The 23,296-nt window shown below is 46.5% G+C and overlaps 1 protein-coding gene across 2 annotated transcripts in view; it reads right to left on the bottom strand.

The window, feature by feature from the left end:
• The window catches only part of RUNDC3A (RUN domain containing 3A), a 56,569-nt gene continuing 33,273 nt past the window's right edge, over positions 1-23,296 (bottom strand). Inside the window, exons 8-11 of one of the 2 annotated variants that reach the window (XM_082271207.1) lie at positions 12,421-12,578; positions 2,908-3,045; positions 1,951-2,054; positions 1-758 (exon numbers count right to left, since the gene is read on the bottom strand). In XM_082271207.1, the coding sequence (XP_082127333.1) occupies positions 616-758; positions 1,951-2,054; positions 2,908-3,045; positions 12,421-12,578 (543 nt within the window). In that variant the 3' untranslated portion in view covers positions 1-615. The remainder of the gene's footprint in view (positions 759-1,950; positions 2,055-2,907; positions 3,046-12,420; positions 12,579-23,296) is intronic. The other variant, XM_082271208.1, reaches the window with a different exon arrangement.

The following is a 23,296-nucleotide window of genomic DNA, read 5'->3' as shown; positions in this document are numbered from 1 at the left end:
TTCAAATTCCTTCAGTTCAGCAGTTTAATGGACAGAATTGCACATATTCCTCTGACAGAGGCTTCCATAACAATCAGTTTTGTACCAGTGCTCAGTTACACAACATACAATTTATTGAAGTCCAAACCAAGGAGCCAACTTCTGCCCTTACAGGGTTCATGAGTTGAAGGTCTCCACTTGGTCCATGAAGGGAAGAGAATATTGAATATGCCTATTTAAAAGGCATTTCATTTTGTAAGGGGACAAGTATAGGAGATTTAACGGATGTCACTTTGAATGCAGCAATAAAGTCTCAGACTTTTCATTTACGAATAGCAGTAGATATCCATTTATGTATTCAGGTCCAGATCATTTCTTGTGTTTTCTACAAGGTTTACAGTGGATCAGGAACTGATTATATTGGGGTGTATTGGTTTTCTGTTGGGTGATGGATTATATACTGTGCTATTTTATTTGTTTTGCAAGTCCTTGTATTATCCTTAATAGATCACCATTAGAAGTTATGCAATTGGCCGAAGAAAAGTAACTTGGCAAGACGGTATCATAGGACAAACTGGGCTTCTTCTACGGTGGTCAAGACGTAATGCATTGATGGTGACATGTGTTTGGAAGACCTCAGCTGGGGCTTCCAGCAGGACTTGTCTCACTGCTATTACTGACAAGGCATTCATTGGATTTCAAGCTTGGCAGAGATTTACAGCTGGGGATGGATGCTAGGGAACCGCACAATCCCAGCATGGAAGGGGTTGGGTCCTTACCTATGGAGAGAAAAAAAAAAGTGTAAGTATTGTGAGAAGCCTAAATATATAGTGTACATCATGGGTGCTCAACCTGTGGCCCTCCAGCTGTTGCAGATCTACAAGTCCCATGAGGCACTGCAAAGCTGATTGTTACAAGCATGACTCTGAAAGGCAGAGGCAAAAGCAGAAAAAGGGGGTTCCCCTATGGTGGGACTTTTCAGGCACTCTAGCGAAAATACGATAGTATAGTATAATACAAATACATTTGTATTATACTATACTATTGTATTTTCACTAGAGTGCCTGAAAAGTCCCACCATAGGGGAACCCCCTTTTTCTGCATTTGCATACCTTTGGGATGTGGCACCATCATCAGGGTCGCCGTTGAGAGAAATCTCTTACATTGAAAGGCAGAGGCATGATGGGACTTGTAGTTCTGCAACAACTGGAGGGCCACAGGCTGAGCACCCATGGTGTACATAGTTCATAGATATACTGTAGCATACCCAAACTGCAGGTATTTTTGTGAAGACTTGACAATGTTAAGCTATTTTTTCCTAGCAATTTAAAGAAGCATTGTTTTACCTGTATAGGGAACTCTAATAAAAGGATTCCCCGTGACATTACTTAGTACAATACCATATTGAATTGTTCTTATTAATGCCAATAGGAGTTCCAGAAGTCCGTGCAGTATTAAAAACCATTCATTGGCTGGCAAGGGATAGAAGTGTGATGACAAGGGAGGTTTTATGCTCTGTGGGTTTTCTTTTTAGCTGGTACCCAGAATGGGGAGGAACCAATGTAACCTCAAATAAACAATGGATTAATCAAAACTTTCTTGGGAGGGGGCTTTCTTTTTACCTAATTTTGCAATAGGGGATGGATGAGGGCTCTGAAAGACCCAAATATCAATTTACAATCAATGGGGGCATCTTACTTGGCTCCTTAAATAGGCAAAATACCCACCCTATGTGTTTGAACCCATTACATGCTGAAGAGAATACAGCTAGTATTGGCGCACTCGCTATGTGGATAGTATTCTGCATAACTGGTTTGCAGCTGTTTTTGGGTGTATGGGGCGATTTTTCTAACTGATAGATCTGTATAAATTTTTACAGTATAATGGTAGCATGTAGTCAGTCCTCAATCATGCTATACACCATGCAATTACAATGATTTCACTAGCACCATCAGCACACAACTGGATTACCAATAGGACCCCAAGGCTCCCCGTCCTGCTTTCCTTCTGCCCTCTGGGATTCGGAGCTAAGACTCAGCTCAGCTGAGAGATGTTCTGTGCTCAGATAGCTGTGTCTGTGGAGAAGAAACAACTAGTCCAATAGAAAATAAGGTTCAGAAGACATGCAAAGCTCAACAAAAAGCAAGCCGTACTACACAGTGGTATTGAATAGCATCCATCACACATTTTCAGGACTGTACAGTACACCTTCCCCTTCCTGATGTAGTTGACATCATGAGACAAGACAGCTAAATGATCAGCTTTGTAAATAATTTTTTTTACCATCCTGTTCAGTTATGCCTGTACCGACTCTTAAGTATCAACTGTGCCCAGATGGAAATTGTGAAGGTTGTCCTAGAAGAGCCTATTGCTGGTCCTTCTTATGAGGTCATATCCCCATCTGCATATGGACACCATTTTCTGCAACATGGTATTTTGGCAAACAGAGCTGCCACTTTGGTTTTGGGGTCATATGCTCAGTACATTATGGCAGGCAGACCCAACACAATACCCACCCATGCAAAGCAGGAACATAGTTGCAAAGCCAGTACCTACACCATTGGTAATGGAAAGGCTGTTAATGCCGTGTAGGTATAAAGTACAAACAACTGAAGACAGCAATCTTTATTGTGTCTAAACAGGCTCTTAAAGTTCCACCATGTCCAATTCAAAATTTTCATGCTTTATAGATACAGTTCATGTAATGCTCATTTACCTAGTTACCTAAACCCTTGGTGTTGCTACCAAAAGCTTGTAGAAGCATAAAGGAACAAGAAAGTTAATGAATGCGATTTGCAAGATTAATTATTTTGCTGCACGACTTCAAAATATAGGATGCCCTGCAGGAGCTAGTCAGATGTTCCATTGACATGAGACATAGATAACGAACGTTGAATGTAAACGTGTTATGGGGTGTAGGTGTCTTACCTCCTGTACAGCGTGGGTTTAACAGATGTCTCGTTATCATTAAGGGTGCCCAGGGACGGCCACTGGTTAACCAGAGGGGCCCCAATGCTTGAGTTGAACTGTTTGATGGGGGCATTTTCAGAAGGGAGTAGGCCAGTGCTGGAATTACAGGGAGAGAATGCTCTAGTTATGAAATGCCAAGGTGCTTGATGGGTATGTTTGCTTTGGGATTGGAGTATGTCTGAATGGTGTTTGATGTGATATCATATGCAGGTCCTAGATCCTATTGGATGACATCAGTTTAGTCAAAGGAAAGCACTAAATAAATGCAAAACCACACCTATCAATCAAAAATGAGCATTTACCCAAGGCTAAGCAGAAAATGAGCGGAGGTTATCTGAACACACTTCACACTTTATGGCAATGCCCTGGTAGAAAACTTCTATACTGGGATTTTTTCAAGCACTTGGATACAATTTTTTAAGGGTTGATGATCTGATAGGTTTCAGTGGCCAGGTCATTCAAAGTGGACTGCTTTTATGCTCCTTGCCACTTGTGAGGCATAGACACTAATACTCTCCATGTGATGTGTTTGGAGTTCTAGTCATGGCCATACATGCAGATAGTTTATTCTGTTGAGTGGGTTTTTGGGAGCAGTGTTCTATGACTAGTGTCTGGTATTAAAATGGATTGTGCCCAACAGAGATAAAAGATAGACAAGTAAATCCAAAACTGATGGTAACATATGTTTCCTTTGGTATAGCCTATATGTCTGGTGTTTTGAGGACTTGGGATCAAGACTAGCATATTACCTCTAAATCCAAGTCAAAATGTAATGTTCTTTGACAGACACAGCTCCTGGTATTGATAACCATTGGGTTATACTGCCCCCTACAGGAGTAGGACACTAGGCAGAAAAGAATTCTGGCTACACCCATGGGCAGTCCCAGGGGGTATACTCACTCTCTCTCAACCATAGCCACTCAGTTTTTTTTCTGCCTAGTCAGGAGTAAGGACCTAGTTCCTTGCTGGGATCTTTGGTCCTGGCGTTTGTTTTTCGTTTTAGATTTCTCCTGGATTTTTGTTGTGAGATCTACAATCAACTGCCGGACTGGGCGACGAGCTGGAATAATCTAGATCCAGTGGTCACCCCACTCTAGCCAGCAAGTGTGCGAAGACCTCAGCTCCACACTAGGTCAACCGTAACATAGCCCCACTGGACGGGGGCTGGCCTGCGAGTTAAACGCCTCACAAGGTCGCATACGACCGGGTCTCAGCCCAAGTTGCAGCGTTCCCCCTGCCTAACAGCCCCCCCTTTAGATGGAGAAGGGTTCTGTTTGGAGCGGTGCCTGCCTGGTTCCTGGTATAGTAAGTAGCTGTCCCCCCTTTTCCCCCTGGAGGGTTTTGGGGTGGACGTGGGCCCCTCCTTGGAACGGTTGGACCCCCGGGTTCCCCTCCTTCCCGCAGGCACCCCTCCTTGCCGAGTCCCTCACCTACCCCTCCACATACGCTGGGGCTGTTTGGGTGCTCTGGCCACTGTTCCTGAGGTGGGGGCAGGGTGCTTACTAGTGATGGGGGCTGGAGGGGTGTGTCGCCGGCGACCAGGATCTGCCTTGATCTGTCCCTGAGGCCTGGTCTCCCTCCTGGGTTCCTGTATGCCTCGTGGTGCCACCATTTTGTTGTAGTCTGTGTATTCCTATACACGGTGGCCATGTTTGTGTAGTTCAGCGGCTTGACCGGGGGGTGCTGCCAGTGCAGTGGGTGTTGTCCCTTAGCAGTGTTTTACACCTTTTGTGGGATCCTCCTGTTGACTCATGGAGTCTTTGGAGCACATTTCCCCACCTGATCCCCTCTCTGAGGCTGCGGGGCCCTCTGGGTCCCAACCATCCATCCATGCACCGACGGTGGTCCTGGAGTCCCTTGTGTCCCAGGTGGAGGTGGCTTTTGGGCGACAGGATAGCAAAAAGCGCCCCCCACCTTCCCCTGTCTCATCAGATCCTGAATCTGATTCGGCCGCCGCAGACATGGGTCACCCTGCTGGGTCTGCAAACACGCGCCTGGAATCCTCTGATAGCAAGGATGATTCCTCCACATCTGCTATCGCAAACAAAAAGGCGCTGGTGGATGCACTTATTGTATCTGTGTGTGAGACCCTAAAGATTGAGGATGCAGCTGAAGCTGCGACGGAGGCGCAGGTACCCTTTGCCACTCACAAGCCACCCAAAGCGGCAAAGGTGTTTCCTTTCCCTGTCTATGTTGACAGAATGGTCAGTAAAGAGTGGGGACGAACAAAGTGTCCTTGTGGAGTTCCTAACTGCTTTACTAGGCGTTACCCCTATGAGGAGTCCCTTCTAAAGAAGTGGACTGTGCCACCGGTGGTGGACCCTCCGGTTTCCAGAATAAACTAGGCAACCATGATTCCAGTTGAAGAGTCTCCGGCCTTTAAGGACCCAGCTGAAAGGAAGACGTGGCCCGCACTATGTACTCTCTGGCTGGTTCGGCATTGAGGCCGGTATTCACCATTACCCTAGTGTCGCAAACTTCGACCGAGTGGGCTAAGCTCTTACGCCATGACCTGGAGGGGGGAACAGCTCCCCCCCGCCTTTGCTGATCTGGTTGACCAGCTGATCCAGGGGCTGCAGCTTATCTGTAATGCCTCTTTGGATGCAGCTCCCCTGATGGCTCACCTCTCTGTTTTGGCAGTGGTCCTTCGGCGTGTCTTTTGGCTCAAGTGCTGGCCTGCGGATCAGACTTAAAAAAAGGCTTGGACTGATCTTCCTTTCCAACGAGATCTCCTATTTGGAGCTACCCTGGATGACATCATTAAAGGTCTCGGGGGGGGGGGGGGGAGAGTACTTTCTATCGTTCATCGACAGACGCAGCTCCTTATCTCTATGACTCATAGGGTTATGCTCCGCCTTCTAGGAATATGCACTAGGCAGGAAAAAAACGTAACCACGCATTTAAGGGCTGTCCCTGCAGGCATAACCCCTCAGATTCTGCTATCATCAAACAGTTTGTTCAGCCTTGTGTTAGGTATAGGACCTAGCTCCCTGCTGGGACTTCGGTCTTCCCTGTAACAGGGAAAGTTTGTGATTTTTTATTTTTTAACTAGTTCGTTCCTGTGGACCAAGATCCAGAGGAACTACAAACAGCCGGCTGCGGTTTCGCACTGGATAAACTAGAACCTTAAGGTCTCCCAGCCTGGCCAGCAAGCGTCAGCAGGTTATAGTCCAGAACTAGGCCTCACCACGACAGTGCTCCGATGGATGGGGACGAGCCTGCGAGTGGACAGTCTCGCTGGGATGCATCGACCTGGAACACCCGGAGTCGCAGCTCCCCCTTGAATGAGAGTACCCTCATCCCGGGTGGGAGGTGATCTGTTTCGGAGTGGCGCCCACCTGGTACTGTGGCATTCACAGATGCTTCTTTTGGTTGCAAGGTTTTGCAGGCTGCAGTTTAAAAAGAGAACTCTGTTTAGTTTCTTTTTGAGGGTTCAATTTTTTCCGGGTGAGCTCCAGTTGTTTCTGGTTGAGCTCCATGTTGTCTGGTTGGCTAGGTTTAGCCATTGGGGACTTACGTTTTGTTTCTGCGTGGTTTCCCACCACTCATGATTATACTGCTTTGGGACTTCCCTATGAGTCATGAAGATAAGGAGCTGCGTCTGTCGATGAACGATAGAGAAAACTGGGTTTTGTAAGAACTTACCGTAAAATCCTTTTCTCTAAAGTTCATCAACAGACGCAGCACACGCCCCTCTACTTCTGAGATATAGGGTTTTTTGTTTTCTAAACACTGCTTGCAACTAAACTGTTTAATGATAGCAAAGTCTGAGGGGTTATGCCTGCAGGGACAGCCCCCTTAGGCGTGGTTAAGTTTTTTCCCGCCTAGTGCCTATTCTTAGAAGAAGCATAACCCTATGAGTCATGAAGATAAGAATCTGCGTCTGTCGAACTTCAGAGAAAAGGATTTTACGGTAAGTTCTTACAAAAATTCTATTTTTTCTTCCACAAGCTACTAAGGGCAAGAAAACTCGTCGTAGACCTGGGCCTCTCTTCTCAGCTCATAAGAAGTTCTTTTGTCCCTCAGGGTGGACTGACCTTTCAGAGCATTTTCCAAATGAACCTGGCAAGCCAAGTCTGAATTTTTAAAAGTCTGCTCTGGCTCTGTCCACAAAGCTGGACTATCTGGGCCTGACTTTGGACTCGGCCTTATCCAGAGAGCTCCTTCCTCTGGACAAACTCCACAAATTGCAGGCTGCAATTCACCTCCTGCTGTCAAACAGATGGTCGTCCCTACAGACTTGCATGCGGGTGCTGGGCCTGATGGGGTCTACTTTCAAGGCGGTTCCGTTTGCACAGTTCCATACGAGGTCCCTGTAAAGGGACACGACTCCGCAGGCTTTGGACATTTCGATCCGGCTGAGTCGGGGAACGAGGGAGTCCCTGATATGGTGCCTTCGTTCTCCGGCGCTTCGGCTGGAAAAATCCTTCCTCCCCTTGTATTGGATACCAGCCCGCCTGGCTGGGGAGGCGTCCTCAGCAAGCATTCTGCTCAAGGGATCTGGATGCTGGAAGAGTCCAGACTACCGATCAATGTCTTGGAACTCCAAGCGTTCAGACTGTGTCTGGATCATTGGATGGATCATCTTCAGGGTTGTCCAGTGCGCATTAAAATCAGACAATGCCATGGCCGTTGCTTATGTCAATCACCAAGGGGGCACAAGAAGTGTCCTGTCGGCTCTGGAGGTAGCCGGCATTCTAAGGTCGGCAGAACAGTTTGTTCCAGCCCTCTCCGCCATACACATTTCAAGTGTTGGACCAAGGGGAGTGGTTCCTTAATCCGGAGGCGTTTCATCAGCTAGGTCTCCGGTGGAGCACCCCTGAGGTGGATGTGATGGCTTCTCAGTTCAACAAAGTTGCAGAGGTTTGTGGCTCGCTCAAGGGATCCTCTGGCGGACACCACAGTTGCGCTGGTGGCCCCGTGGGGTCAGTGCCGGCTGATTTACGCCTTTTCTCCTCTCAAGCTTCTGCCCAGACTTCTACGCTGGATCGAGACAGGAGGGATTTCGGTCATCTTCGTGGCTCCGGACTGGCCTTGTCGGGCTTGGTACACTGGTTTGGTGCGGCTGGTCTCCGACATTCCTTGGAAGTTTCCTCTCAGGGAGGATCTGCTGTCCCAAGGACCGATCTTCCATCCTGCTTTACAGTCGCTGGCTTTTATGGCTTGGCTGTTGAATGCCAGGTGTTGAAGGATAGGGGTTTATCTGAATCGGTGATTCCTACACTGTTGAAAGCTGGAAAAACTACTTTTAGGAAGATTTACCATCGTACGTGGAAGACGTACATTACGAATAACCTGCTTGGGGTTCATCCTCGCTCCTTCTTCATGGCTCGGATCTTAACCTTCATTCAACAGGGGGTTGAACAGAAGTTAGCCTTGAGTACCATCAAGGGCCAGGTGTCGGCTTTGGTAGTCTTCTTCCAACGACCTTTGGCCACACATTTCCTGAAGCGTACCTTTCTTTAAGGTGTCTGACATTTGGTCCCTCCAGTGCGGGCTCCACTGCCGCCTTGGGGTCTCAATTTGGTGCTTTCAGCTCTACGGAAGCCTCCCTTTAAAAATATTTGGGAGATTCCTCTGCTTACGCTGCCCCAGAAGGTTGGCTATCACCTCTGCGCACAGGGCGTCAGAACTGGCGGCGTTATCCTGTCATTCACCCTATCTGGTGATTCACAGGGATAAGGTGGTTCTTCAACCCTGTCCATCTTTTCTTCCAAATGTTGTCTCTGATTTTCATTTGAATAAAGATATTGTGTTGACTTCCCTGTGTCCCAGGCTTAAACATCTGAAGGAAAATGCCTTGGATGTGGTCCGGGCAATTAGGGTGTACCTACCTGGCAGCTACGGAGTCTTTCAGGAAGTCAGACTCTCTCTTTGAGCTCATGGACAGACCTCGAAAAGGGTTGTCTGCTTCTTCTGCCCCCATTTCCAGATGGATCAGACAGACGGTGGTTCAGGCCTATTCCATCAGGGGTTAGGTTCCTCCTTTCCCTGTGAAGGCGCACTCTACAAGAGCGCTTAGTGCCTCCTAGACCTTCTGTCATCGGGTGTCAGTGACGCAGGTTTGCAAGGCAGCCACCTGGTCGTCGGTGCACACTTTTACAAAGGTTTATAAATTGGATGTGTTGGCATCTGAGGAGGCTTCCTTTGGCTGCAAGGTATTGCAGGCTGCTGTTTACGAGGACCTGATCCTCTTTGAGGGTGTATTGTTTTTTCAGATGGGCTCCAGTTGTTTGGTTGAGCTACTGTTTCCTGCTTAGCTAATGTTTAGCCTTGGGAATTTTTTTGGTTGTTCCCACCCCTCGTGTTTAACACTGCTTTGGGATGTCCCAATGGTTATAAATACCAGGAGCTGTGTCCGTCAATAATCCAAAGAGAAAATGGGATTCTTTACTTACCGTAAAAAACATTTCTCTGGTGTTCATTGAGGGACACAGCACCCACTCCTCTGTGGAGTTATTAGTCTCCTGACACTGATTGTAACAACTGAGTGGCTATAGTGGAGAGAGGGAGTATAACCCCTGGGACTGTCCATGGGTGTAGCCAGAATTCTTTTCTGCCTAGTTACCTACTTCTGTAGGGGGCAGTATAACCCAATGGTTATGAATACCAGGAGCTGTGTCTGTCAACGAACATCAGAGAAATGGATTTTACTGTAAGTCAAAAATCCCATTTTTTTCATTTTGGATATTGTAGAGAATAGTTAAAACTCATCAATTTTTTCCACATCTATTTCCAGTTTGGGGCATTTCCCTTTACTTTTTGTTCTAAGAACGGAACACAAAGCGAAAGGAAACCCCCCCTTAAACCATTGTCACAGGAACAAGTGTCCCCACATGACCATTCCCCCTTTTTTCCTGATCTGGTTGCAACTTTGCAAAGTGCACAGTCTATCTGTCTTTAGTAAATCATAGTTACATAGTTAGATTTGCCTTCACTTTCATTGCTAGTGACAATGGTCACTGCCAGGACAAATAAACAGGGCAAATTTCACTAGTGGGGACACAGACATCAAGAAAAACCTTTCCTAGGGAGTAGAAAAGGGTTTTGGGCTGGTATCTATATTAATAAAAGCCAAGTGTCCCTGCATCGAGAGATTCCAGATTCCCTGTGTCCGTGGAAATGCGCTACTGCGCATGTGCCACAGGACAGCCGTTGGGACTGGGGGCGGGCACTGACCTGTGTAGGCTAGGGAGAGCTCCTCGGTGTCAGAGGCCGGGTGTTGGGGGCCACCCCCGATAATGGTGCGGTGTGAGGGCCGTTGTACTGCCGATAGTTTCAGTAGCCACCGTTCGGAATTCGTATGTGCTGGGGAGGCGGGAGGCGGAGTTCCGATCAGTTGCCTTAGATTTTAAAAATGGCGCCACCCGGCGCCAACATGTCACCAACAAAGCCGTACACGTTCCGCTATTTCCGGGAATAGCCAAACGTTTTCGAGCTTTCCCGAGCGGCGGCGCATACGCAATGACGTGTTGTCGCCGGGTGGCGCCATTTTTAAAATCTAAGGCCACTGATCGGAACTCCGTCTCCCGCCTCCCCAGCACATACAAATTCCGAACGGTGGCTACTGAAACTATCGGCAGTACAACGGCCCTCACACCGCACCATTATCGGGGGTGACCCCAAACACCCGGGACCCGGCCTCCAACACCGAGGAGCTCCCCCATCCTCCCCAGCACATATCAGGAACAGGTAAGTGAGACTCCTCCACTGCCGCACTGCCTGCCATTATGCGGGGCTGCAGGCATACTACAAGAGATGCAGTGCTGCAGGCATGGTACTCCTGTACCATGCCCGCAGCCCCGAATTCCCCTGCACCATGCCCGCAGCCCTGCATTCCCCTGCACCATGCGCGCAGCCCCGCATTCCCCTGCACCATGCGCGCAGCGCCGCATTCCCCTGCACCATGCCCGCAGCCATTGCAAACTTATATTCTGAGGTTTTAATTACATTATTTTAATATAGTCAGTTGTGAACTAAAGTGGGCCGGTCTAAGGCATGAAACTCCAGGGCTGAAAATGAGTCGCACTCCGGCCCTGCCGGAGAGTCTACACTCACCCGCATGCTGGAGCCGGGCAGGAGCACCCCGTCATGGGTCAGGAGAAGAGGCAGGCGCGGGGGGATCTGGATAGAGCCGCTAGAGGAACTTCCCTGAAGAGCACCATTATCGGGGTAACCCCCAACACCCAGGACCCGGCCTCCGACACCGAGGAGTTAACCATCCTACACAGGTCAGTGTGACTTACTTCTGGGGCCCCTGACATGGTGCCCGCCCCCAGTCCCAACGGCTGTCCGTGGGGCACATGCGCAGTAGCGCAATCCAACAGACACAGGGACGGACGCAGAGACACTTGCATATTATTAATATAGAATAGATATCCTACATACACCCCAGTCGGGCGGCCGGCCAAACTCTTAAAGCGGCGGGTGTGCGCGGGCACGCGCTCGCACGCGAGAGCCGCTCGGTCAGCTCTGCGTGTTTCTCTGTTGCTAGGGCAACAGGGACGCTATGTGCAGAGCTGGCTATGTCATGCGGCTCCCGCGTTGTTAGAAAAAAAAAGAGATAAGCGAGAGCCGCTCAGTCAGCCATATGTTCTAGCGCCCGTTAATTTAACGGGCTTAATGTCTAGTGTACACTATAAGAGATATACTGTATGCAAATTAGAAATCTGATCGGAAACATACAAATTTAATGTAAAAGGTCTCATAAAAAGGAGCTAAAGATGATAAGTTGATGACCCAGAGGCTTAGCCAAAACCCCAGAGTATTAGTCCGGATCTAAGACCAGGTATGTATCCATTGTCCAGATGTGGATGTGATATACAAAAACTGGTGCAAAAATTGAAGACTGCCCAAAACAACCACTTAATTTATGTACTGAAGCAAAGCCCAGTTTTTCTTGTGCCATTCATTGTAAACCTTCTTCAATGTTCTTGTTATGAAGGGAGTGGTGAAAAACACATTTGTACAAGGGTTGGAATTGGCAAAGAGGGGTCTTCCAAGAAGCACCAAAGAAATGGAACTTGTATTGTGACGCTGGAAAAATCAAATACCACTCAATGGGTGTTCTTAGAAACCAACATAACCTTAAGTATGGTCAAAAAATAGGATTTAGAAATAGGATATAATGTTGCCAATGGATAGTGTTTAATTACAGTGTGCGCCATGTATTCAGTGGATAGGCAGTAGGTGCTCATTTCATGGCCAGTGAACTGTTGGGAGAAGAGTATGTATGTTTTATGGTGAGGGATTGATAGAAGTTATGTGTTTCTCACTTGGTCATGGACTTGATGGTTGGTGGTAGATGGTTAGTAATAGAAATCTGCTTAGATCCTCCTGAGCCTGTTGGTCAGGAATTATAGTTAGATGCTTCTAATGCAGCAGTCTTCCCTTGTGAGGGTTCTTGACTAAATTGTGTGAAGCCATTTGCCTATATGACTGTGCATTGAAAAGATAACCTCTCCAACTCACAGCTGTTCCTGCAGTTCTAGGATGACTCCCTCCAGCTGATGTTTCTCCTGAAGGCTTTGCTCTCCCTGCTCCTGGATCCTCTGAGTCAGTCTCTTGTTCTCAGCTTCTAGATTCTTCAGCTGAGACTCCCGCAAACGGACTAGTTCCTCTAGATATCCCTGTAAATGAGAGGGACAACCCCTTTAAGAACAATGAACATTTTACACCAGGCACTTCCTTAGACCAAGTTTTGTCAACCTGCGGCCCTGCTATCAGGTCATGCTAGCATTGTTGTATCTTTACATCTAGAACATTTCTGGTATCCAAATTTGGTCTGGATCATAATAAAATATCTTTATAGGACCAGGAAACCTAAAGTGGAACTCCAGACAGATATAAATGAACTTAGCTATGTATTTCTAACACATTCTTAAAGAAATTCTGAACACAAACTGTTTAATTTGCATCGGCCCTTCTATTTCTGTATATGGATGATGGCACTGTAAATATTGTATTAAAAAAAAAGTTCCTTTTTTTTTTTAATCGATATACCGCTGTCACATGACCCAGCCCTTTTTTGCAGCCTGTCTCCAGGAGGAGCTTCTAGTCCTCTGCTGCAGGTCACATGTTCAAGATAACGTAAAATAAAAAGTCTTTTGAATACAAAGTAGAAATAAAGAATATCAATATACTGTTGTAAATTGTCATACAAATATATATTTGGAATGAAATCTATATTTTTTGGGAGGGGTAAATAACATGGTGTGGGCAGATTTCTGCCAGTCACGCCCCTCCAGCCTGTGTCTTAGAATAAAAGGGAGGTGAAGCCTCCATTTTTCATGTAATATCCCATCCCATTTGTGTTTAGCTGGTTAGTGGGCATAGGGGAGTAGGGAGAGAGTGGGCTTTCATTTACCAGGGTGCATATGCCCATGGCCCACACGTGTGGCTAAATAGTCACATGGGCTTCTTAAGATGTGATCGGGAGGAAATGCTAAGCATAGAAACTCACTGAAAACTGAGCATGTTCAGAGCTGCCAACACAGCTGCAAAATCCCTAGCTGCATTGAGGACATGGACAGAAGGTGGAGACAGAGAGCAGCAGGTTCAACCAGTTTTTTTTTTTTTTTTTTTGCAGAATACAGAAAACTAATCTAAGTGTGACTAAGTGAGTATGAATAGCATATAATACACCATTTATTGATAGTTTTTTTTATTATGTGGGTTTTGTGACACTTTAACCGGTTGCTGACCGCCGCAAGTACATATACTGCGGCGTTCAGCCCCGGCCAGGCAAAGTGACGTACCGGTACGTCACTAGCCTGTCACTTCCTTGTGAGCCAATAGCGGACGAGCGCGCGCCCGCCCGCCCCGGCTCGTTCCCTGGGAAGTCCGTGTGTGTGACCAGCGGACCCGATGTCCGCCGGTCACTCGCGATCGTCCGCCGTGAAGGGAGAAAGGCAGGCGGCTGATGTAAACATTCTCCCCTGTGTAGGAATGGTGATCATACGGTTCTACTATGTAGGACCGTTGATCACTGCTCCTTCACCAGTAGCCATGTCCAATCACAGTAAGAAGCACGCCCCAAGGGACACACTTAACCCCTCCTTCCCCAATAAAGTTGACCCCTTCCCTGCCAGTGTCATTTTGCAGTAACAGTGCATATGTATAGCACTGATTACTGCAGTAATGTCACTGGTAACCCCAAAAGTGTCAAAAATGTCAATCAAGGGTCCGATCTGTCCGCCGCAATGTCGCAGTACCGCAAAAAAAAAAAAAAAAAAAAATCGCAGATCGCCGCCATTACGCGGTAAAAAAAAACACACCAAAAATGACAGAAATCTTTCCCTTAGTTAGTAAACGCAATAACTTTTGCACAAACCAATCAAAGTATTTTTTTTTACCAAACATATGTAGCGGAAAACAAATTGGCCAAAAATGTTAAAACATTTTGATTTTTACATTTTTTTGGGGGGAATTTCATATAAAAAAAATTGTGAAAAATATTGTTATTTTTGCAAAATTGACGCTCTTTTTTTGTTTATAGCGCAAAAAGTAAAAATCGCACAGGTGGTCAAATACCACTAAAAGAAAGCTCTGTTTGTGGGAAAAAAAGGACGTCAAATTCGTTTAAGTACAGCGTCGCACGACCGTGCAATTGTCCATTAAATTCACGCAGTGCCGAATTGCAAAAAAAACCCTGGTCGGAATGGGGGTAAAATCTTCCGGGGCTTAAGTGGTTAAATGTAATTTTTTAAAGGGACATTACTTCCTCTTAATCTGATGTGTCCCTTGTCCTGCTGGCTTCTGTACTGCTATAGGTATGATAAGGCTTACCTATAGGTACTGTAAATATCTCCTAAACATGCACCGTTTAGGAGATATTTACCTTACATGCAGCCAGTGACGTCACTGGCGCATGCGCTCTGAAGGAGGGAGTGAAGTGCGCGGGAGTGATGTCACCGCGGCTCCGGCCAATCAGATGGCCGGATGCCGCGATCCCGGAAGACGGGCGACTGGACATGTCGCCCATCATACAGGTAAGCAGACGGCACGGCGGGGGCTCGTTCTAAGGTAAGTATTTCATAATGAGCTAGTATGCTATGCATACTAGCTCATTATGTGTTTCTCTTTCAGGTCGAAAAAAAAAATGTTTGTATGGGTTTACAACCTCTTTAAAATCTTCATTCTCTGACGCAGCCTATCCCCACTGCCATAACCTTCAAGTGCAGCAGGGGTTATTAAAGCTGTGAGACTTGTGACAAGCATCAAGACTGCTCCACTATGCCAGTCGTTTCCGCCCAGCTCCTCCATTCACAAAAGCTGTACTATAGTTGCTATGAATGAATGTCTATGAATGCTAGAAGGAGCAGGAAGGCAAGCATAGTCGGCACTCTTGAGGAGTGCCTGTCACAAATCTGTTGGCTCTTTTAACCCCCACCGCAGAATATGTTGATAAGAAGAGAAAGATTTCAAGGAATGCAAGACCCAACAGCACAAGGGACATGTTGGATTAATAGTAGTAATGTGCCTTTTGCTGATTCTTTTTTTTTTTTAACCAAACTTTGGCTTGAAAGGTTAGCAGTGCAAGTTCCTGAATTTGACTTTGTATTAGCCTCTTGTAATCCACTGCACAACTGAGCTGAGATTTGGGGGAAGAAGCAGCACAAGGAGCAAATCGGTTACGCTTCACTGCAAGGGTCATACTGAAAGGAGGAGAGTGCAGAGCTCATCAGTCTGCTGCTTTTCTATACCAACCCAGCTGCAACAGAGAAAAATCAGGTCTCCTGCCCTGCCAAACAGGTCTGTCCTGTGTAAATCTCAGGACTGGATGGAAAGGAATACAAATCCTGTTGGCAGGTAAAGCAGCTCCCCCAGGGCCGGTGCTTCCACTAGGCAAACTAGGCAGCCGCCTAGGGCGTATTGCCACCTAGGGGCGCAGCCATGAGTCGGCACTCTCTCTCCATCATTAATGATCCTTGTGAGCTGAGGGGAGAGGCGGCAGTGGGCGAGGAAGAAGGGACAGAGGAAGATGATAGGTGTCTGGGGCAGTGGCAGAACTAGACCTACGGATAAAAGGCTGTGCTGTGGATGGGATCCAGTCGCCTTAAGGTCAGTTAAATCTGACCTTATTAAAGCATACCCATACGGATAGTTTGATCCGGGAACCCTACGCAACCAGGCATGTAACCAAAGACATAGAAATGGAGAGAGGGAAGGTACCCTCTCTGGAAGGTTGCTAAAGAAGAGCTCACAGGGATTGGTTTGTGCAAAAACAAAATATAAACTTTATTAAATTTGGGTGCAGTACATACAAAAAATATTAATCAATAAAGATACAAAGATAAAAAAACTACCTAGTTACAAATTGAAACTCGGTAGCTGATTGCCGACCCATCGGGTCGGTGTCGGTTGTGCATGAAATGCAAATGCACCAACCTTGCCTAGCACCTGTGGCACCTACTGGGGTTCTGTTTTTGGAGCTTACTGTGGGGAGCGGGTGACATATGATAAAATCATTTGGGTCACCACTTCACTCAACCCTGTGTGTGGAGGTGTCTTCTGCTCTGTGTTCAGTTTATGTAAAAGTGGTGTGTACCTAGGTAATGCTCAATAGTGAGTATAGTAATGACCGGCAGAGGGCAAAAGGACATGCTTAAGGTAAGCAAGAACTGTCTATGTTTGGGTGATATTAAATGCACATGATTACAACCAATCAAAGATTTGAGGAAAAATATGGTATTTCACAGATCTAAATATACACATTAGAAGGGGTGGCCACCCGACATGTAAACAGTTGCTGATTCCCTGTGGAGATCTCATGGACTGTTCGGCACTTCCATAAACATAGGGACAGAGAGTCCAGTCATATGATGGGGGTGGTGTATGTATCACCCGGTAGGTATGGGACACGGATAGGATCTTACTGGATCCACAGTTGGCGGGGACAATGAAGTATTTGATTGGACTTCAGTCTCAGCCTGTGGTGCACGGAGGGAGCAGGCCTGTCCAGAACTGGGGAGGTATTACCACAGCCAAAGAGGGATCCAGGATATACCTGTCCTATAATGTGTGTAGTGATACTGATCAGGGATGGGGCCCACCTAGTCAGAGGAAAAAGGGCTTAGTAGCGGTGATCCATCCAGAATCCTGGGTCAATCCATCAAAGATATGTTACATACTGTGTCTGTGTGTGGGGGATCGTGTCGCTCGCCTTACCTCTCTGATTGACTCAGATGTGGGATGAAGAAGTCCAGTACCTCTGATCAGTCATCTACTCACAGTGGATGGTGTGTCTCCTCTTGTCCTTTGCAGTGGGATGCTCACCCTGGCCGGTGCTCAGACCTCCGGAGATGCAGCCGGAAAGCTCTCTCACTGCGATGCTCTGTCTCAGACTGTGAGATGCTGCCGCTCCTGCGGCGCTGCTTGCTCTGGCGTCCCACGTGGGTGTGCCGTGCTGGTCCTCTGGAAGGTAGGTAAGCTTCCTACTGTGCCTATCAGGTGCTGGCGTTGACCAGTTGACTAGTTTCGCGTGCCCACGCACACTTCTTCAGAACATAATGGTGTAGTCTCTTTGGGCTGAATAAATAGTAGTCCAGATTTTTTTGGCAATTGATTTCAGCTGTCCCATAATGCAGACTATCGCCATCTTGTGGTCAGACAGTGATATCACATTTGTAAGTGCTCAGTGGCAGAGAAGATATTTAAAAACAGAACGGACATATAAAAACATATGTACAAATCTTAATAAGAGTATTCTGACTTTGTGGCTTGTCAATTTACAGAGATGGTAGCATAGCTATTTATGTACTACGTATGCCGTCATTGATAAGCTGATAAAGTGCAGTCCCCCAGAGAAGATCAAAAATGCTTGACATTAGCATGGAGGATCAGTGGATCGAGTCTCTGTTTTTGTAAAAAAAAATGTTTTTATATATTATTAAGGAAATTTATTATTTTGCGAAATTCCATATATTGTTTGTGGGAGGTACTTATACATACATGGAAAACAGCCTGAGGAAAATATACAATAGAGGAAGGAGTTATTAGAGGATATGTAGGGGCTAACCGAAGTATCTGGATATTTGCCCATTGGGCCAGGTTGGGGATGGATATAATATTGTAGCAGACTGGGCCAGTGGTCCTCCTCTTAAAGTTTGATGAGGTCCTAGTGGCTAAACAATCTGATTACTCCATGAAGTGGGAGCACTAAGGATCTAGGAATACCTTAAGACTGAGCTCATTGTTCAGTCCAGACGGTTTTAGGGTGCCTAGCCTAAAGATCCAGGCTTTCTCTTCACGTAGGAGTATTCTATCGAAGTCACCCCTACGTGCCGAGATGTTAAGGGTCCAAAACCCTTTCACCTTGAGCCCTTTTGCATCACCTCCATGTGTTTCAAGGAAATGCTGGGCAATGGGGGTTTCCTCCTTGAGCCTAATGCTCTTTAGATGTTCGCCTATTCTTATCCTGAGGGTTCTTTTGGTCTTCCCAGAGTATATATTTTTTTGCAGGGGCATATGATTTGATACAGTACTCGTGAGGTACTGCAATTTATGAAGGAGGTGATGTTGTACTCCTTAGAGCCAAAAGCATCCGTGAAAACATCCGTTTTCTCGACAAATCGGCAGATATGGCAGTGTCCACACGGGAACATGCCCTTCATTTTGGGGAGATCAGTGAGCCAGCTTCTCTGAGTATTGTCTTTGGTAAACTCAGACTGCATAAGGTGGTCCCCTAGGTTTTTTGCCCTTCTTGCAACTATTAATGGTCTAGGGCCTACTATGTCTTTCAACCTATCGTTTTTTTGTAGGACATGCCAGTGTCTCTCCAGCACTGTCCGGACCTCTTGCCATTGGCTACCGAATCTCGTGATCAGTCGAGGCTGTGTTACCGGGTTCTGATCAGTCATGTTGGTGTCCTTGGGTTTTAGGAGTTGTTCCCTAGTTTTTAGACCCGCCTTTCTTTTGGCACTCCGAAGAGTCCTGTGGGAATACCCACGTTCCCTGAACCTGTTGTATAATTCACGGGATTCTGCTATGTAGTCACCATGTTCTGAACAATTCCTCTTGAGTCTAATAAATTGTCCCACCGGTATACCTCTTTTCAGAGGCTCAGGGTGAGAGCTATCAGCCATTAGTAGGGTATTTGCTGCAGTAGTTTTCCTGAATGTAGAGGTCAGCAATCTGCCCTCATACAGGCGGATGCTGAGATCAAGGAATGAGATCTGCTTTTTATCTACTGTATATGTCAGGCGGATGTTGCGATTATTGGTGTTTAGCTCGTCCATAAACTCTTCAAGGTGCAATTCCGTGCCTTTCCAGACCATCAGAACGTCATCTATATACCTCAGCCACGTTAAGGCATGGCTGTGGTACATAGATGAGACCCTGACTATCTCTTCCTCCCACATGCCTAAATGGAGGCAGGCGTAGGAGGGTGCCCATGGTGCTCCCATGGCTGTGCCCCTGACCTGTTGGTAGAAGTGGCCTAGGAATTGGAAATAGTTGTTTCCAAGTGCGAATTCCAGGATTTCCAAGAGGAACTCGTTTTGTGCTCCATTGAGGGGAAAGTTTTTTTCCAGAAAATGGTATACCGCAAGGATCCCCCACTCGTTGGGGATCGACGTATAAAGTGATTCAACGTCGATTCCCACTAGTAATACCTCTTCTTCAAAATGTAGGTCCTTGATTTTATTCAAGACATCACCCGTGTCTTTTACATAGGATGGCAAGTCCCAGACCAGCTCCTTAATTAGGGAATCTAGGTATTTCCCTATCCTTTCGAGTGGGCCCCCAATAGCTGACACTATGGGCCTCCCTGGTGGTTGTGGTTGGTTTTTGTGGATCTTGGGAATAGCGTAGAAGGTGGGAATGTTGTAATCTAGAATCTTCAGGAAATTTTTTTCTTTACTTGTAATCAAATTTGCCTCTTTGGCGAAATCAAGTTTTTCATTAAGTCTCTTCACTATGCTTAGGAAAGGATATTGTGGTGTTTTCTTGTAGGTTTGTGTGTCAGAGAGTAATCTCCTTATCTCGCTCTCATACATCTCCTCAGATAATAGTACAACATTCCCACCTTTATCGCTCTTCTTGATTACTAGATTGGTGGCATGTTTAAGTTCGTATAGGGCCCTCCTTTCTTCCTTAGAAATATTGTCTGGGGGTGACCAGTCCCATCTGACCTTTTTGAGGTCCTCCTCTACCAAGGAGAGGAAAATTCCCAGCCACTTATTACTACTGAACTTGGACATTGATGTGGAGCGAATGGTGATGTTTGCTTTGCATAGGCCTGGTAGGTTTTCTTGGGCTGGTTCCTCCCCTGGTTCAGATTCTTTAATAGTGAGTTCAGTATCTCAAGGGCTTCTAGATCCGCTGGGTCAGTAACATGGTTACTTTCACTCTTGCTCCCCTCAACAGAGTAAAGTAATTTATAGTATACTTTCCTTAGGTATAGGCAGACGTCTTTATAGACCTCGAAGTGGTCCATTTTCTCACTTGGCGAGAAAGATAGGCCTCTTCTTAATAGTTTAATGTGTCTGGTCTCTAATGGAAATTGGGAAAGGTTGATCACCTTTTGATCAACTTCACTCACAGTAGTCTCCCTGATGTTCTGGGCTGGGGGGGGGGGGGTGGGATTATTATGCTAAATAGATTATTCTCTGTGTTGTCACTATTTATCGTCGGCTTTTGGCCCGATCCTTTTGTTGTCTGGTAACAATCCTTTCTCTTTCTCCTCCTCCTCCTCTTCCTTTTCCTCCTCCCCTCCCTCTTTGTGCTTTCTTCAAAATACCTTTTGGGGGGGCCAGGAGGAGGGTTCTCCTCTGGCTGTTCCTCCTCTAAAAAATATATCGAGCGATCCTCCTCTTCACTTCCTGAAATGGTGGATTCGTTCCAGGATCGGCTCCTTGAGCCTCTACCCCTTCTCTTCGATCTACCTCTCCTATTTTGGGCTGTCAGGTCAAATATTTCCCCTGTCGCCCAGTCACCAAGGTCCCTCTGGAACTTAGAATGTTTAGTCGCCCGCAGTGTTTTTTGTGCTCTTTCGATTTCTTTTTTAAGGAGGTCGTTTTGGTGTTCAAAGTCTTCAAGGTTCTTAAGTGGCTCTAATTTTACGGTAGTTTGTTTTATTTGTTCCTGGAGCTCAGAGAGCTGGATTCTTTCTTCTTCTACAATCAATCTCATAACATTTAAGCCGTGCTGGATACAGGTTTCCTTCCACTTCGCAAGGAATCTGTTTGAAGTTGAGAGGCTGGGATGACTCGTTCCCTTAGTCCTCTTGGGATGATTCCCTGCTCAATATAGGACTCTAGGGACAGAATGTCCCACCTCCGGTTGAGGGATTTAATTAATCGTTTTTTGTGTTCGCGAAACTGTAGTTTTAAATTTTCCTCGGCTGTTTCCTCTGCAGTAGAGTCCTTCCCGAAAGTTGCCCTTATCTCAGCATCAAAAGCATCGTCGAATACAAAGGCCATAGTCAGGATAACTCAGAGTAGTAAGAACTACCAGGCCTTGGCTTTCCACCGCTGTTTGGGGGGGCCCTAATAGGCAGGAAGGGAGCCCACCAGAGTGCTGCCTGCATGATGATCCTCTTTGGCTGGAGCTGAGTGGCCTAAACCCCGAGCAGGAAGTGATACTCTACACTGAGCTGGTGGGCAGCCATTCACGTCCCTGGGTCGATATTAAGCAGGGAGCGGAGGAGAGCTGAACCTGAGCCAGAGCTCGGCACTGACTGCTGCTTCTCCATCCACCACGAGCCGGTTGGAGCCGTGGTGAGCACTGTGGTCCAGGAGAGGAGCGTCCTGGGAAAAGGAATCACGGTGAAGGAGGGCAGAGTGCAGACCACTCTCTTCATACTGCCCAGTGGGTGTCCCCAGAACAGGGGATCGGGGTCCCGGGGTGTGACATGGAGGATCCCTGGTGTGAAAGGGAATCGGGGTCACCAGGTTTGCCATGGTGAATCGGAGTCACCAGGTGTGACATGGGGGATAGTGGTCACTGGGTGTAACAGGGGTTCGGGGTCACCATGTGTGCCCTGAGAAATTGGGGTCCCTTTGTGTGCCATGGGGGATTGATGTCCCCAGGTGTGACATGTAAAAACATAAGGGTGTCTCCGAGTATGACATGGAGGAACATCAGGGGCCCCTGGTGTGACATAGAGGAACATTGGGGTCACTGGGTATGACAGCATGACATTGAGGAATATTGGGGTCCCAGGATGTGACATGGAAAAACATCAGGGTCCCTGGGTGTGACATAGAGGGACATAAGGACATGAAGGAATATGGGGGTCACTGGGTATGACAGCATAACATGGAGGAACCATTAGATCAGGGTCACTGGGTATTACATAGAGGAGTTTTTAACCCTTTCCCTTTTTATTTTTTATTTTTGGGGGGGGCGCAAGTAGCTGGTTTTGCCTAGGGCTAAAATAGTCTAGCACCAGCCCTGAGCTCCCCCATATGTATTTCATCTGGGTATTTAAGCGTTTGCCTGGAGTTCAGCTTTAAAATAACAACAAATTGTTTTCTATAAAACAGTATTTACAATACAGTTATACCAGGAAGGCATAAACTAGCATTTCAAGAATGAGAACAGGGTGAGAGGGGTTTTTGTCAGTAAAGAAAAGGATTACAACAAAGGAGCACACTTATTATTATGTACGCTTGCTCAATAAAAAGGCTAACATAAAAGAAGGTGCTCTTAACTTCATCTGAGCTATAAATTTCGAACTGTGAGTCAATAAAAACATGCTTTCAGTACCAGCTGCATCATCCCACATCAATTGTGAATCACTGGTAGAGCTGAGGCATCCCACCATTTTTTTTCAATGAATGGGTCATATAGGCCACATCTTTTCCAACACTCATACGGAACAAAGACCAAAGTTAGCTTTACAATGAGACATTTCCGGTAACTACAGAACACAGTCATTAGATCATCAACAATTTACAGTACACGGCATTGACCATCACTGCAAGGAGCTTCATCAAAGGCATCTCTATTGATCTGAAATCCAACAAATTAACGTAATCTGCTAGTGGTTTTACAGTAAGAGACAGAATAATGTGCTACAAGCTAAAAAGGGATTTACTGACAGATTAGGTAGGTATCTGAACATCACCCGAGGAAGCCTAAACTAAACCTTTTAAAAAAAGGTGAACATGGTAATAATGGTATTTGGCAATATCAGGCAGGAACCCCCTCTGGATACACAGGGCATCAAGCTGCACACTATGAGACTAGACTAGAGACCTGGTGATTTGGACGTTATCCCTAGTCCATTTTCATTTAGAGATAAAACCAGCATCACCATAAAAGGTCTCAAAGGAAGAACACAAAACCTGCACTGAATGATGGGCACATATTTGGTAAATTATATTTGGTAAATTGGCATGAA

Source organism: Pelophylax lessonae, assembly GCF_965119305.1.
Source record: "Pelophylax lessonae genome assembly, chromosome: 11".
Taxonomy (NCBI): domain Eukaryota; kingdom Metazoa; phylum Chordata; class Amphibia; order Anura; family Ranidae; genus Pelophylax; species Pelophylax lessonae.
This window is presented reverse-complemented; position numbering and strand designations above follow the sequence as displayed.